The sequence below is a fragment of the Emys orbicularis genome, chromosome 2 (genome assembly GCF_028017835.1).
Source record: "Emys orbicularis isolate rEmyOrb1 chromosome 2, rEmyOrb1.hap1, whole genome shotgun sequence".
In the NCBI taxonomy this organism is placed as follows: Eukaryota; Metazoa; Chordata; order Testudines; family Emydidae; genus Emys; species Emys orbicularis.
In genome coordinates this window covers 231559170-231575938 of record NC_088684.1, presented here as the reverse complement: position 1 = coordinate 231575938, position 16769 = coordinate 231559170, and the positions used below count along the sequence as shown (strand labels likewise).

The 16769-nt window shown below is 40.3% G+C and overlaps 1 protein-coding gene across 1 annotated transcript in view; it reads left to right on the top strand.

Moving 5' to 3' along the window:
* The window catches only part of CREB5 (cAMP responsive element binding protein 5), a 304624-nt gene extending 293190 nt beyond the window's left edge, over positions 1-11434 (top strand). Inside the window, exons 8-10 of the mRNA XM_065399647.1 lie at positions 2680-2907; positions 9522-9630; positions 11271-11434. Coding sequence (XP_065255719.1) covers positions 2680-2907; positions 9522-9630; positions 11271-11434 — 501 coding nt within the window. The remainder of the gene's footprint in view (positions 1-2679; positions 2908-9521; positions 9631-11270) is intronic.
* The last annotated feature ends 5335 nt before the right edge of the window (positions 11435-16769 follow it).

Sequence of the window (16769 nt, the reverse complement as noted above, 5' to 3'; positions counted from 1 at the left end):
GGGATAAAAGAAGGGTTTTGCAAGTAATAAATACAAGGTTATTACTTTCTAAACCCATCCATAATCACTCGGTATTGGCCTCTTTGAGGGTCAGATTGCTTCAGCAGACACATTAATTTTATGGTGCATTTTACTAATTATTAACTTCCTTCTTCTCTTGAGCCTGATACTTCAGTTCCACGCCTCCTGTCAAAGAAAGGCATGATCTGAATTGCTGTGTGCTGCATGCTCCCTTGTCATAACTTCCATTGTTCTACACCATGCCCTTGTGTAATGTCAGAATTCATTGCATGCTTTTCCACAGGCATTTTAAGACACACATGAACCTAACGAATTATGTTTTGCTAAAATGAATGAGTGAGTACTAATCCTGTGTTAAGTTGCAAAGAATAGAGGGATGTATTGGATCAAGGATCAAGGTAGAAATAGTCATTTAGTGTGTCCCTTTCTGAGTGATAGATGTTTTGCTTTGTGGGAGCTGTTTTGCTTCAGGTATTACAAAAATGATGTGGGTATTGTTGTATTTTTCACATTGAAATTTCTTTAGATCAAACTTGCCACCATGACAACTTAGGCACAGCAGGATCGTTTGCATTTTGCTTTGTTCTTTTTGCCATTCTACCTCTGTGTAGATTAGGATACATGATAAGCAGCCCTTAAAAATGAATGAATCCTAATTATAATAGTTATACATCCTCTTTCTTAATGGAGCGTGCAACACACGGGGTGGAGAGGGAGCCCTCCTTGGAGAATAATGCTTAGACAATTATCAAGATAAGGCCTAATAGACTTCAGGGTCGTGATATATCTGGGAGGTTCCATTAATTATCCCACGTGACATCATTAGTAATGCAGCTGCAGCCTTTCTAATTAATACCTGCCAGAGATGGAAGGAAGATGTTTTGTTAACTGGCTCTTGCTAGCCAACTACTGATCACTTCTTACTGAAAATTAAACTATCCACTATTTATTCAGAATAAAATCACCCTATTAAAAAAAAATTCTATAGCTATATGTTGGCACAGCAGACCCAACTGACAGAACTGAGAGACAGAAAAGCTTTTTATGCCAGATAGAAACGGAGAGAGTAACAGGCAAAGGAAAGCTTTTGGTGTCCAGAAACATAAATAACCAATCTTTGAAGTCTCAAAAGGTGGTGTATGTGAGAAAGTGAAAGGCCTTTGATGTTATGTTGACATTAAAAGCGATCTTTGAGACCTCTACATTTCAGACGTGTTGCTAAAGAGGTAGCAAGCTCAGCCCCAGTGGATGGGGAGCAGCTGGCATTGCTCAACAATAACCTCCTTTAGCCAGTTAGGGGGCACTACATGCTAAGGAAAGTCCCAAACATTACTCCACCACCACAATGCTAGTAACTACAGTGACTGCGTCTACACTAGCAAGCTGTAATTCTCCACTGGTGCAGCTCCACCAGTGGTAGCAACATTGGAGACTGCAGTGTGGACATGGTTTATGGCTTTTTACCAGCATTTATAAGAACTGACTAATTTAAAAAAAAAACAGTTTGTAATAAACATCCCGTAAATAGTAGATCCTGGCATTTTTTTTAAAAAATCCTTCTTTAAATGAGTTTTTTTTCATTGGGGTTTTTCTGCTCATGTTTCTTTTTATAGGTTTTTTTCAACAAGGGAGAAACCAACCAGCTATATAGCGACAAAGTAAAACTGCCTGTACACAAAGTGCTGTCAATGCATAAAATAAACAAACTGGAAAACAGAATAATAATGCTCGCTGACTTCTGTCAGTGACAGTGAACTTTAGAATAAAACTTTCAGACAGAAAAGTGATTTTGCAAGGGGATGGCATGCTTTTAATTGATGCCTGGGCGGCAGACAGATTGTAATTACCTGAGTTGAAATTTAGGGCTCAATCCTACAACTTGCTGAGCAATCCCAACCCCTAAAGTTACCAGAGACCAGTTGCAGGTTTTGGCCATTAGCCAGAATACCAGGATTAATTCTGATTTGACAGTTCAGGCTTCCACTGAGTCCTATATTCCACATTGACGCTGCAGCATGATTAAGGCTGGGATTTTCAAAGGTAAGTAGAGGAGTTAGGCAATTGACTCCCCTCCACTTTTAATAGGAGCCAGTCACCTAAAATCCTTAGATGCCGTAGATAATCCCAGCCTAAGGTTTTAATAGCACTACTGCTGGCCTCTCCAAAGATGTGTGCGATACTTGAACATACATTAAGGAACATGTGAAACAGAGTTGTCCTAAAACTCTGAATGGGATGAAAAAAATCCCAAGGCCTCCAGTCTTTTGCTTTGATTAATTAAAAGTCACTGTGAGAAGCCTGACATTTCATTCATCAATCAGGTGCTTTCTTTGTCACAACTTAAATAAAACATTTTAATAACCAAAGGGGGAAAAATAATTTCCCTGGCTGCTATTCAAGAGGCCATTCCAAAAATCTCCCCTTAACCGTGTTGGCTTTTTGTCAAAGAATAATTTAAGTGGCATCTGATGGAGTCTTTCTACTTGTGCCACTCTCATATCTTGCCAGAAAGTCTGCCATCTCAGAATACACCCTGGTCGTATTTTTGTTAAATGTCAGTTGACATCACTTTTTCTTCCTTTTTGGAATTTGCAGCATCGACTAGAGCCCATCCACTCACCATCTATGTTGAATTTGTTTTTGTTGTTTTCCCGTTAGGTTTCACCAGCGGCACAGCAGATGCAGCCCACTCAGACAATACAGCCGCCTCAGCCCACTGGGGGTCGCCGGAGGAGGGTGGTGGATGAAGACCCAGATGAGAGGCGGCGGAAATTTCTGGAAAGGAATCGAGCGGCTGCCACACGCTGCAGACAGAAGAGGAAGGTCTGGGTGATGTCACTGGAAAAGAAAGCAGAAGAACTCACCCAGACAAATATGCAGCTTCAGGTGTGAGCTACTGTCTATATTTCCAAGACATAGAGGCACTGTTTACATTCAAGGGCATTGGGTACACCACCAGCCCCGGTTGTCATATGTGCTACCGCTGCACATTAGATTAATACTTTGAACGCAGACATAATTAAAGTTGACCGATCAAGGTATACACTTGTAAATGAAAAACACATTTTAATTTCAGCAAAACCAGCCAGGAAAAGCTTGGGATTCAGAGGCTTTACTGGACTGAGTCATATATTTATTTATTTTTCTTGTCACTCTTTTTATTTTTTTTTAAGTGACCATAACTCTGCTATAAAAGGCTTCTTCAGAAAAGGGTATGCAGCTAATCCTAATTCAAAGACAGCGGGACACGATTATAAATAGAATGGCCTGGTGGTAAGAAAAAGAAGGGAACAGAATGTAAATATAGTCTGAAAGCGATAAGTGGTCAAAGTCCAGGCGGCGGCAGCGTCTGCACCAAAGGGCACCTTGATTTTCTCTGGTTAAGGGCTGCTCTTGCAGGTTGCCAGGAGTCAAAAGTCCATGCTCATTTACATAATTGCTTACTGCTGCCCTCATTTTAAATATGGAGGCATGGCTTATCTTAAGCAGAGTAGACTCTGCTCTGAAAAAGTTGTAACTCTTCACACTGGGACTCATCCCATCCTTAGCAGCAATGGCACATTCTAGAATCTAGATGAGAGCAGCCATGTATTGTATTGTGGAACTCAGAGAGCCATATTTGGTCTGTGGACCATGTTTTGGCCTCCACAGGTGGCACAGGGTTTTCTAAAGGGATTAAAGTACTGAAGAAAGAGGTTCTGGGGGTGATGATGAACAGCTAGCTCACAGCACGTGCTGGTTGGCGTCAGTATATCTACAAGCCAAGTTCCTTTCAGTGAAGGGAAAGTTGGAAAATAATTACGAGAATCATAGATTCGTAGGACTGGAAGGGACCTGGAGAGGTCTTCTGGTCCAGTCTCCTGCACTCATGGCAGGAATAAGAATTATCTAGACCATCCCTGACAGGTGTTTGTCTAACCTGCTCTTAAAAATCTCCAGTGATGGAGGTTCCACAACCTCCCTGGGCAATTTATTTCAGTGCTTAACCACCCTGACAGGAAGTTTTTCCTAATGTCCAACCAGTGGTTTGAGCATTGGCCTGCTAAACCCAGGGTTGTGAGTTCAGTCCTTGAGGGGGCCACTTAGGGATCTGGGGCAAAATCAGTACTTGGTCCTGCTAGTGAAGGCAGGAGGCTGGACTCAATGACCTTTCGGGGTCCCTTCCAGTTCTGTGAGATAGGTGTCCCTAGCCTCTGTTTGCCGGAAGCTGGGAATGGGCAACAGGGGATGGATCAGTTGATGATTACCTGTTCTGTTCATTCCCTCTGGGGCACCTGGCATTGGCCACTGTCAGAAGACAGGATACTGGGCTAGACGGATCTTTGGTCTGACCCAATATGGCCGCTCTTATGATCTTATGTATTGAAGTTAAGGTTACTGGTCTGTAATTCCCCGAGTTATTGTTATTCCCCTTTTTTATAGATAGGAAAGGGCAAATATCATGCCAATCTTCCTTGACGTTTTAAATATACTTTCTAATGGCTCAGATATCTCCTCAGTCAGATCCTTGTGTATTTTAATGTGTATTTCATCAGGCCCTGGTGACTTGAAAACATCTAACTTGTCTAAGTAAATTTGAACTTGTTCTTTCCCTATTTCAGCCTCTGATCCTACCTCATTTTCACTGGCATTCATTAAGTTAGACATCAAATCACTACTAACCTTTTTGGTGAAAACTGAAACAAAAAAGTCATTTAGAACTTCTGCCATTTCCAGTTATTGTTTCCCCCCCCCTCATTGAGTAACGGGCCTACCCTCTCCTTGGTCTTCCTCTTGCTTCTAACGTATTTGTAGAATGTTTTCTTGTTACCCTTTAAGTCTATAGCTAGTTTATCTCATTTTGTGCCTTAGCCTTTCTTTCCATGTTTCCTTTGCATCGGGTTAGTTTGCAAAGGAAAGTGCACAGTCTAAATCTTAAACCTTATTAGACTAGGCAGTATTTCGATCAAGCAGTTTTTCTCACCCCACTGGATGTTGCAAGTAGGTTATAGTTCTTAATACACAGGCTGCCCCTTTAAGCCTGGGACCAGTCTCCTCAGTTCAAGTTTTTGTCTTCCCAGCATTCTTGTTGCTTCCAGTGCAGATGGGTGAGGAGAAAGGCAAAGCATGATGCCATTGTCACCTATTTTATATCCTCAGTCCATGTGCTGGAAAACACTAGCCCCAACATGTCCTGGTGGACTTTCCTGAGTCACGGAGATAAATAATCCCCCATTGCGTGATGCTTGCACAGCCCTCTTACAGCATTGTAAATCCCTTGATTACAACTCTCCTGCCGATTAATGGTCATTTAACACCTCCTGGGAGTGAGTTACCTCCTTTGTTGTCACTGGAGAACTAGCAGTGGAGAGTCTAAAACTCACAACATATTTCTGTATCATACTGCAAAATCTCATAACTTCACACACACTAATGATATACATATTTTGACAAGCAATGGGTTTCAGCAGATCATGACCTTTCATATGATATCTTACATGGCATGTATGAAATATATCATAATTATATGACTGGGGTGAATATGGGTATTCTGGGGTGCTGCTTTGAGTTAGAGTGCCACACACCTATTAAATCATAATTCAGTTTATGTACTAATACTTCCAGTTCTTCCTGTTTATTCCCCATACACTTTGCATTTATGTATAGACATCATTGCATCTGTCACCATAATCCCCAAATGGTCAAAAATGTTTTCTTAGTTCTGAATGCAGTGATGTGTTTTAGAATTGTTTTCAGGTTCTTAGATTTGAAACTTTGAAAGGCTGTTATATTGGATATGTACCACTGGAAGATCCCCTATACTAGGGTGAGCGTCCCATAGCTGGCTACCCCAGCATTAGGAACATTTTGTACCAGCAGAGCAGCAGAAAGGAGCCGCAATGTTGCCGAAGATCAGAATCTTGTGTTATAGATTCATAGATTCATAGATTTTAGGACTGGAAGGGACCTCGAGAGGTCATCGAGTCCAGTCCCCTGCCCGCATGGCAGGACCAAATACTGTCTAGACCATCCCTGATAGACATTTATCTAACCTACTCTTAAATATCTCCAGAGATGGAGATTCCACAACCTCCCTAGGCAATTTATTACAGTGTTTAATCACCCTGACAGTTAGGAACTTTTTCCTAATGTCCAACCTAGACCTCCCTTGCTGCAGTTTAAGCCCATTGCTTCTTGTTCTATCCTTAGAGGCTAAGGTGAACAAGTTTTCTCCCTCCTCCTTATGACACCCTTTTAGATACCTGAAAACTGCTATCATGTCCCCTCTCAGTCTTCTCTTTTCCAAACTAAACAAACCCAGTTCTTTCAGTCTTCCTTCATAGGTCATGTTCTCAAGACCTTTAATCATTCTTGTTGCTCTTCTCTGGACCCTTTCCAATTTCTCCACATCTTTCTTGAAATGCGGTGCCCAAAACTGGACACAATACTCCAGCTGAGGCCTAACCAGAGCAGAGTAGAGCGGAAGAATGACTTCTCGTGTCTTGCTCACAACACACCTGTTAATACATCCCAGAATCATGTTTGCTTTTTTTTGCAACAGCATCACACTGTTGACTCATATTTATGTTCATCTATGTGTCTGACAATTTTGTTCTTTACTATAGTTTCAACCAGTTTGCCTGGTACTGAAGTCAGGCTTACCAGCCTGTAATTGCCAGGGTCACCTCTGGGTCCCTTTTTTAAAAATTGGAGTCACATTAACTATCCTCCAGTCATTTGGTACAGAAGCTGATTTAAATGATAGGTTAGAAACCACAGATGATAGGTCTGCTATTTCACATTTGAGTTCTTTCAGAACTCTTGGGTGAATACCATTTGATCCTGGTGACTTATTACTGTTTAGTTTATCAATTTGGTCCAAAACCTCCTCTAATGACACCTCAATCTGGGACAGTTCCTCAGATCTGTCACCTAAAAAGAATGGCTCAGGTTTGGGAATCTCCCTCAAATCCTCAACTGTGAAGACTGATGCAAAGAATTCATTTAGTTTCTCCGCAATGGCCTTATCCTTGAGTGCTCCTTTAGTATCTTGATTGTCCAGTGGCCCCACTGGTTGCTTAGCAGGCCTCCTGCTTCTGATATACTTAAAAATGTATTTGCTATTACTTTTTGAGTCTTTGGCTAGCTGTATTTCAAATTCTTTTTTGGCCTTCCTAATTACATTTTTAAGCTTCATTTGCAAGAGTTTATACTCCTTTCTATTTTCCTCACTAGGATTTAACTTCCACTTTTTAAAGGATGCCTTTTTGTCTCTCACTGCTTCTTTTACTTTGTTGTTTAGCCAGCAGTGTTTGGTTTTGAAAAGTAAAGAAGAATTTGGGGGGGGTGGAGTTCTTAGTTTTTGTATATTTTAAAAAATTAAATGCCTAGACCTTTTGGGATAGGTGTAAAGAAAGGAAACCCCCTTTCCTTCCTAACTATACACCCTATTTCTACTACTTATGTGGTGTTTTTCATCCATGTGTGAAAGAGAGAAATCCATAGAAATTTTCTTGGATCTACCAATGGCTTTTCAATCATTCTCTATAACAGGGGTGGGCAAATACGGCCTATGGGCCGAATCCGGCCCCTCAGGGCTTTGGATCCAGCCTGCAGGGTTGCCCCCTGTGGTGCTTCGGGCCCCGCGCCACTCTCAGAAGCGGCCAGCACCAAGTCCCTGCGGCCCCCGGGCGGGGGGGCAGAGGGCTCCGTGCGTTGCCCTTGCTTCCAGGCACCGCCCCCACCCCCGCATCTCCCATTGGCTGGGAACGGAGCCCTCCGTTCCCCCCTCCCCCAGGGGCTGCAGTGCTTCCTGGAGCGGCGAGGGGCTGGGGACAGGGCAGGCATGCACAAAGCCTGCCCTGGCCCCGGTGCGGGCCGCTGCCACCCCAGAGCTGCTTTAGGTAAGTGGTGCCGGGCTGGAGCCCGAACTCCTCCTTCACCCCGCCCCCCAACTCCCTGCCCTAAGCTCCCTGCCTGCACCTCACACCCCTCCTGCACCCCAACTCCCTGCCCTGAGCCCCCTGCTGCACCCTGCACTCCTGTGCACCCCAATCTCCTGCCCTGAGCCCCCTGCCACACCTCACACACACCCTGCACCCCAACCCCCTGCCCTGAGCCCCCTCCTGCAGTCCGCACACCTGCACTCCACACCCCTCCTGTACCCCAACCCCCTGCCCTGAACCCCCTCATAAACCCCTCACCCCTCCTCTGCCCCAATCCCTTGTCTTGAGCCCCTTCTTGCACACCGCACCCTCTCCCATACCCCACACTCCCTCCTGCACCCCAACCCCCTGCCCTGGCCCTGCATACAATTTCCCCACCCAGTTGTGGCCCTCGGCCCAAAAAGTTTGCCCACCCCTGCTCTATAATCACCAGCTGGTGGGGATCGATGTAAATGGAAGTTTCTGGAGATAAATTGGACAATAATTAAAAAACAAATGTGGGGTTTTTTTTATGTGAAATCAGACTGTCCAAGGAGTTGTTAAATTTACAGACACAACCTCAGTCAAAATTGGGATTAGAACAGATCAGGTGGGAGCAATTCTCAGACAAACCCCAATTCCTTTAATTTTAAGAATGAACCAATCCCTGTACTCAGTTAATTAAGAAAACAAGGTTTCACTACTTGGTAAATTTTAAATAGTTGTTTTGTGGCAAACTAATCCTGTTTGAACCAAAAGGCATTTTGACTATATAGTATGACAAATTACAGTATATAAATTTACTAATTAAAATGCAGTTGTTGGAAAATCACTGAAATATGTGTTTACTATATATTACTGTATTTGTATGTCTGTGGTTGTTGAGGGGGCTCAGGATAAGTGAGTCTAACATACCATGGATGAGGGAGCTATGGTGTACAGTGAAATTACAGGGACGAGTAATAATTTATACAAATCACCACCCATACTATCTAATGGATCTTTTCCCTCTCTGATTCTGTATATGATTCTATAAGCCTTACCCATAATAATGAAGAGTCCAGATTTGCAAGCAAGATAAGATTACCTTGTTTTTTTTAAAGGCAAAATGACACATTTTAGATCAAAGAAAAACCTGGAGCAAGGATATTTTTTAACTAAAAATGTCTTTGTTAAGGTTGTTTTAATTAACATTTGTGTTATTTTCCATTATACCAAGCAAAATTATACACACATAATGTACTTACTTCAGATCTACAGCATTGTGTATACAACATACGGTAAATTGACAATAATGGTGCTTAAATAACACTAATATTGTGACACAAACAGTAAATGCAACCAGACGCAAGACTAGTACACTAGGTTACAATAGCTCAAATTGATGGAGATACTCCAGATTGGCACTGATGTAACAGAAGGAATTTGTCCCAATAGCTACTGTGTAAAAGAATTCTCATACAGTGGGCCAAATTCGGTGCAAAGATCAATCCTATGCAGCTCAGTTTTCTTAATTACAGTGACAGGAGAAGTCTCACTTGTTTGTTAACTTTTTGCCACTGTCTTAAGTAAAAGTCTCTTTTTCTTTTTCCCTAGAATGAGGTTTCCATGTTGAAAAATGAGGTAGCACAGCTGAAACAGCTATTGTTAACACATAAAGACTGTCCAATAACAGCCATGCAGAAAGAGTCGCAAGGATATATAAGTAAGTAACTGGTGTATTTCCATGGTCTACAATAATTCATAAGAACAGCAATCAAAGGTACCAGTCCCTTCCTCCACCCATTCAGTCCTTTCATTTAAACCATTCTTTCTGAACATCATAGAATTAAGGTTTAAAATGAAATATCTGAGGGGTGAGCAGATACATTTAAAGGAGCACTCTTACAACTGTTATGAACCCTAATCCTGCAATTTAGTGCTTGAAGGCAAACTACTGCATTTGCCAGGAGACTGATTTCTGCTGGATTGGGACTGTATGTTTTAATGATTAATAATTTGTAAAATAAAGTTATGTATTTACCAAGCCCCAACCAAAAATGGCATGGTGTGGTTCAAACATAAAATAAAACTAGTCTTTACGCCACGGTGCTTGAAGCAATGGCACTGCGCCTGCAATGAGATGCACACAGATAGACACTTGTTCCCCTGAAGAGGAGTCCCAGTGAACTCAATGCTCCATTCTGACAAATGTACGACAGGCAACAATGCTGGTGGGTCCAGTAAAATACCTCAGAGCAGAAGTAATGGTGGAACCCAAAAGAGTCTAATCATAGAAAGAAAAACTAAGCAGGAAAAAATTACAAACAGTTTCCTCCAACGAAAATGGTACCATATTCTGAACTTGGTATGTCTGAGGTACGCAATCTCTTCTTCAATCTCTTCTTTAATATTCATCTGTCATTAAAAAAGAAAAAGTTAATGAAAATACTGTAGCTAATTAGAGAGAGAAACAATCCAAGTGGACATACTGCATGTGTAGGAACAGGTGTTCTGCTGTGCTGAGTTTCTGCTCAGCATGGCAGAGGGAGATTGCTATAACTCCCTGCTTCTCTGCCTGGCTCCAGAATAGGTTAGAGCAGCCTGAGAGCTGTTCTAATATTTGCAAGATGGCAATATTCCCCTAAAGCAACAAACAGCCAGAGTTCAGTGTGCTCCAGTCGTATCCCCAACATGCGCGCACACACACACTCTCACCCCCTCCCTCTCACCCCCGCACTGGTGTCTCCAGAAAGGGTTGCATAGGTGCCAGTTATGCCAGCTCTATGCCCTTTGGGAGTTTCTTTACATTAGGAGAATTATCAATATGGGAAATAGGGCCAGATTCCATCCCCGCTGCACCAAAGTGAATAAGGCCTAGTATTAGTATTAATCTTAAGGACAATGGGATTTCATTATCTTTACTACTGAGTCTTGCTTATATTAACGTTTCTGTGCTGCATTGCATTGTAATGCATATTTCAATCCCCTCTGCTGCAATAAATAAAGTATTTAAGCACCCAGTTACCAACTCTCGTAATTCTAATCACAAGTCTTGTGGTTAGAAAAAGTCCCAGCTCCTAGAATCAGGTTATTACATGACTCTTGTTTTTAAAAGGGAGTACGTTTCTAGCCCTCGTGGAGAAAAGCTTGAAAATGTGAACCTTAAAGGCTCTAAAAACCTCAAAGGCAAACAAAACAAAAAAAACCCTCCATATCTCCTATTGTTAAAATCTCATGATTTTGAATGATTGGAGTTGGCAGGACTGCATCCTTGGTGGTCCATCTTCTATTTAACTGTACTGTAATACATCACAGGCATTCGACATGTACACATCATTTTAGTGTGTGTTCTTTTTTCCCCAGGTCCTGAGAATAGTCCTCCTGCAAGCCCCGTCCCAGCTTGCTCACAACAGCAAGTCATCCAGCATAATACCATTACAACTTCCTCTTCCGTCAGCGATGTCGTAGGAAGCTCCACCCTCAGTCAGCTTGCCAGTCATAGAACAGACATGAACCCAATTCTTTAAAACGGATTGGTCAGAAACTGCTATGGGAGAGTGGTAGCATAATCAAATGTCCTTTGTGTTAAGGACATTTTCAACACTAACTCAGCCCTGGAAGACTCCTCAGTCCTTGGAAGACTCTGGCTTTCATTTTTATAGTTATTAAAATATGCCTTTTATACTTAGTTACAAAAAGGGAGTTATGCAATTAATATGCTATCAGCTTGGGAAATGCTTTGGTGCTTTCTCCAATTTTTTGGTACCAGTTACTTGTTTATAAACGGAAATGTTTCTGTACATAGTTGTGTTTCCTTCTTACCAATCTAGCCAAGGCCTCAGAATCATGGAGTTTTGTTAAACGGCAGCTTGTTAGCCAAAGTCATACATAGGTAACTAGGAATAATTAGGCTATATAGATATTCAGGGAGTCTGGTGATAGCACATGAGAACGTGAGTTAGCTTTGCAATATCATCAGAACCCCACTATGTATTCAGAACCTCTTTCAGAGAAAAGAATGGTTTTATAATACATGGATATCAGAACAAATTCAAACCCAGGTAATATGCCCTCTTGTCTTGCTTTCCTCTTTCATTTCCCTGTTGTCCCTCTTCTACTTAAGTTCTCTCTTTTGTCCTTCAATTGTCCTTGCATCTTCCCTCTCTAAACTCTCTGGCTCTTTCTCCTTCAAGCTCCCCCCTGTCTTCGCATTCCAAGTCTCCCTTCTCCTTTTTTCTTCTGAGAATACTAATGAAGAAGAAAAGACTTTATACCCAACCTATATTCCCCTCCCCCTTCCCTGTGGGAAAAAAAACTGTTGGCATAGTCACTGCTTTCAATAGCCCTTCACCCACAGCTGGGCTGCACTGAACTTTTGCTTTTTAAAAAAGAAATATGCAGGAGTTTAATGCTCCTGATTTAGTGTTTTAATAAACAGTGAAAGTAGTTTAGCCACAGGTGATGCACGATTGAAAGCCAGCTGTGCTGGTGCTAGGGGGAAGGAGCCTTGCACGCTTCTGTTGTAAATGTCCATGGCAGAGTACAAGGATAGCAAATCACACCTGTTTATTACAACTGTTTTTTTACACTGCCAATTGTTAATGTAGAAAAGCCATGTAGTATATAATAATTCAAAAAGGTTCTATTCACTAAACCAGTGACATTGTTTCATCATCAGCTGCTAATAGCCTAAGATTAATATTTCATTTATAGCCCATTAAATCAGTTTGACCAGTGAGGAATAGGTTATTGTTAACTACCAGGAAAAGACCAGTTCTTCACAGCTGATCTTTTAAACATATGTGGGACGGGATCCTTAGCTGGCATAGATCAGTGTAGCTCCATTCATGTAAATGATGCTATTATGCTAATTTAACTAGCTGAGGATCAGTCCCAGTATGACATTAAAGCACTTTTTAGCTGCTGTATGCTACAAAAATGCTGTAAAGTCTGCTATATGCTGTGGATGAAATTTACCCTATGCAGAAGATCAGCACTTCTTACATCCTAATTAAGCCCAATTTTGAATGCTTAGGCCTTGTAGGCCTTGTACTGGCCCTCTGCACAGAGGTGACTTTCACCCTGAGATAGTACCAGTCACATATGGGAAATCAAACATTAAGAGCACAGTAGATAACAGCCAGTTAGTTATATTATTTTTCAGTATGTTTGGACCTGATTCTGCTCCCACTGAAATCAGTGGCAAAAATCCCATTGACTTCAATGGGAGCAGGACCAGGCTCTTACTCTGTTGTGATAAATGTTCGTGACTGCATTTTTTAAAAAACAAATGCTAATTAACATTACTCCTGGCAAATACTCTACTGATAAACACTCTTCATTCTCAAGCTGAGTTGTTTTCCTCAAAGGTCGTTTCATTGTTTTTAGAGGAATAATAGTTTTTTAAAGGGTGGTTTTTATTTAAAGAAACAACAACCAAACAAATGAAGGCCTTTCCCCTCCGCCCCCCACGAAGCACTGTAGTGATTAGAGCCCATTTTGGAAGGGAAAGCAATCTCTAAGGATCATGAATCATCATTTCTGAATTCGTTTTTATCTTGGTAACTCAGTTAACTTTTTATCAGTATTCTTAAACAACTCTCTTTCCATTTATGCAAATATTTTTGGAAGAAGAATTTTGAGTGTACAGTATAAATCATGACTTGATTATATAGTCTAAGAACCAAAACAATTAAGAAAAAAAAACAAATATAAAGGATTTTCTATTATATTTTAGCAAACATATACTTTTAAAATGTTTTAAATATTGAATCTGTAATTCATTTTTAAAGTCCAATTGTAATAGCTGAATGGTTTTGCTTCCTCATAGCTACTAAGGAAACTTTTGTTCAAATATACAGCTTTAAACATAAAGTTCCAGTTGAAGCTCCATTATAAAAAACAGGAGGTGTTATCGGTCCAAATTTCATGCCTCACCATCAATCCCTGTCCCCAAAAATGCCATCATAGTGTTAATTTAGTTTTAACTTTTTTTTTTTGCATGGATAGCACTTAAATACATTATAAAAGAACGGTTGATAATATTAGAAACACAAATGAGCTACACTGCACTAGAATTAAGATTTGGTTTTACTTTTGTTCAGACTCAGCTGAAATATTTAGCTGTTAAACTGAAAGCCTCTACAGTAAAAAAAAAAAAAAGCTTGCCTGAGTTTTGTTAAATCCAGCAACTTGACAGTTTGACTGATGTGTATTATATATAGCTCAATTATGTCTTTTTTTTAATGCTAACTAGGCAAGCCAACCATGCATTTGCCTAAATGTGTAATTATAATTAACTGTCTCCTCGCTATACTATTGGCCTATAGGTATAATTGTTATTAGTGATGTGGAAATAAGTAAAGGATGAAAGCTATTTGCTATTGCTTCTTGTAACTCTAAGTGCAAGATTCACAGGCCAAAACAACATGCAGCATATTGATACTAGGTATATCAGTAAAAGGACCAACCATACCGCTTACCTTTCATTGCTCAACAAATGAGCTTCCATCATGCTTAAAATATACTTGCTTTTTGGAGGACTGACCCTGCGGCCTTTATTTAGGCAAGTAGTCCTTACAAGTCATCTCACTGGAGACTCTGATGTGTAAGGGCTGCAGGAACAGGGCCTATGTCTTCTCCAGACAACATCTCCTGTTCGTTTTTAAGTTCTGGTATTCTAAATCCATTTTCTGTGCTGTTTCATTTAAGGATAAATTCTAGTTTTCCCTGGGCTACTACTGGAGACTATGTGTTACACCTGCCTTTCTTCAACCTATTGCAGCTGTCATCAAAGTCACTGCCAGTGAGCTATCAGAATGGCTCCCCAGCCTTATTTCATGGAAGTTAACAGTACAGATGGATTATCCTGGCCACGTTTCTCATTCAAAATGAAGCATCCACATGTTAAACATTTCTATGTACAGCATCACTCACTGTGTGACATTGAAAGAGAGTATGTTGGAAAGCCCAGCCATGGATGAATGCAATACTTTCCCCAAAGTGCTGTGTTGTGATTCAAACATTTCGTCCCCCTGAGTCAATTTATGCAAGCCATATTCATAACACTGCCTGTGGGAGACAAGTAGTTTGTGTGCTATCATGTTGTGTTTCTAGGACAATGATGATGAGGAGGATGTAGAGAATTTCTTGCTGTTTGGAGTTAATTCATGCAGTATAACTAAATGTATGCTGCCCATGTTCTGAATAGTGGAAAGTCAATGGTTCAATTTCAGGGTGCTTACTTGCCTCAGTATATATGGATTTTAGCATGTTAACTGATCTTGTCCTGTTAACTAACAAAACCAGCTGTAACTGTTGTCAAAAACCTGTCTTTTGGGGGATTTGTATTTTTTTAAGCAACAATATTAAGTGTTTAAAACAGCCTTTTAGTTAGCATAGAGTGTGCTTTTTAGCAGCTAACAACACATTTTTTTAAAAAAAAGTATATAGTGAATTTATGAAAATTCATGAGGACCAAAAATTTAAACAGGAATCTATTAATGTAGTATTCACATAGAATTTTATAAAGTATTTATTAATAAATGTTATTTTAACACATTCCATTTGAACAGTATTCTTGTATGGAATCTGGGTTTTTTTAAAGTTACGATATTAGTTTTGCAATAAACTACTCTAGGTGTATGTGTATCGTAATCTTTTAGGGTCTCGAGCGGAAGTCGTCCATCTAAGATGGAAAGGTTTGCTGAGGTCTATTGTACAGAAATTCCTAGGATTAATTGTTTTCTTTAAAGCAGCATCTGCTTTTTGTAACAACAAAAGTTATGAACTTACACTTGTTTCCTCTTTTTTTGAAAATGCTGTTCTCTCATTTTAGAAAGCACAGGTAAGCTAAAGGGAAATAATACATAAAACTGGAAAGCCTGTCTTTACTAGGATGATTATATATATCACCAATGGAGATCTAATGCCATTCTTGCTTCTTTTCTAATATTACATAGTGAGTTGCACTATACTGCCTTACCATTGCCCCTTCTGTCTTTTACTAAGCAGTGTTGAGTAGCTTAGTTTAGACCATTGAAGCTCCATTATATATCAGATAAAATTATTGGAGGGGGAAGAAAAACTATTTTAATTTGTATAAATAAAAACTAAACAGTGCCTATAAAACAAAACCAGTTACAACTAATTAATATCTCAGTTCTACATTTCAGTTATTTATATTATTTTACAATTGCACTTTAGCTCTCGCTCTCTCTTTCTCGCTCTCCCTTATTGAATCATTTAAACATTTGCACCAGATGCATTTATATGCTTTCCCTGTTGGCATATCTACCGTTTGTCTGTCAGACCCGCCCAAATGGAGGACGGCTAAGAGAAGCTGAGTGCAGCCAATCTGCAACATGACTTAGACTTTACACCTTCTTCATGATGGTATATAAATGTTTTATTATGCAAAGTACGTGAGGCAGCATCAAAGGTATATTTACTTATAGTTTATCTCACCCTGAGAACCAAAGTGTCCTGTATACTGTATGGCAGGAGACTGGCTCTTTTGTGCATTATACTGCCCTTTGACTGTTGTCCAGCCCATGGTAGCTATTGATCTGCAGCGACAACAATGGCCATACAATGTGCTTGAATTTTAAGTCCATAAAATATAATGTTGCCTCGTAACTTAATAGGGGACAGCACCTTTAAAATAAAAAAAGACTAAAACCTAAGAACAAACAAAAGGAATAAAAATCTCCTGTGGAAAAAAGCTCATTCATCTGAAGTAGTCACCAAAGATGATAAAGTTTGTGTTCACGTGTGACCCCTTCCTACTGCTTGTGGTTATCTGGTTTTTATCACTGGCTTTATGCTTGGAGCTAAATTGCTTCCCAGGGCTTGTTTTCTCTT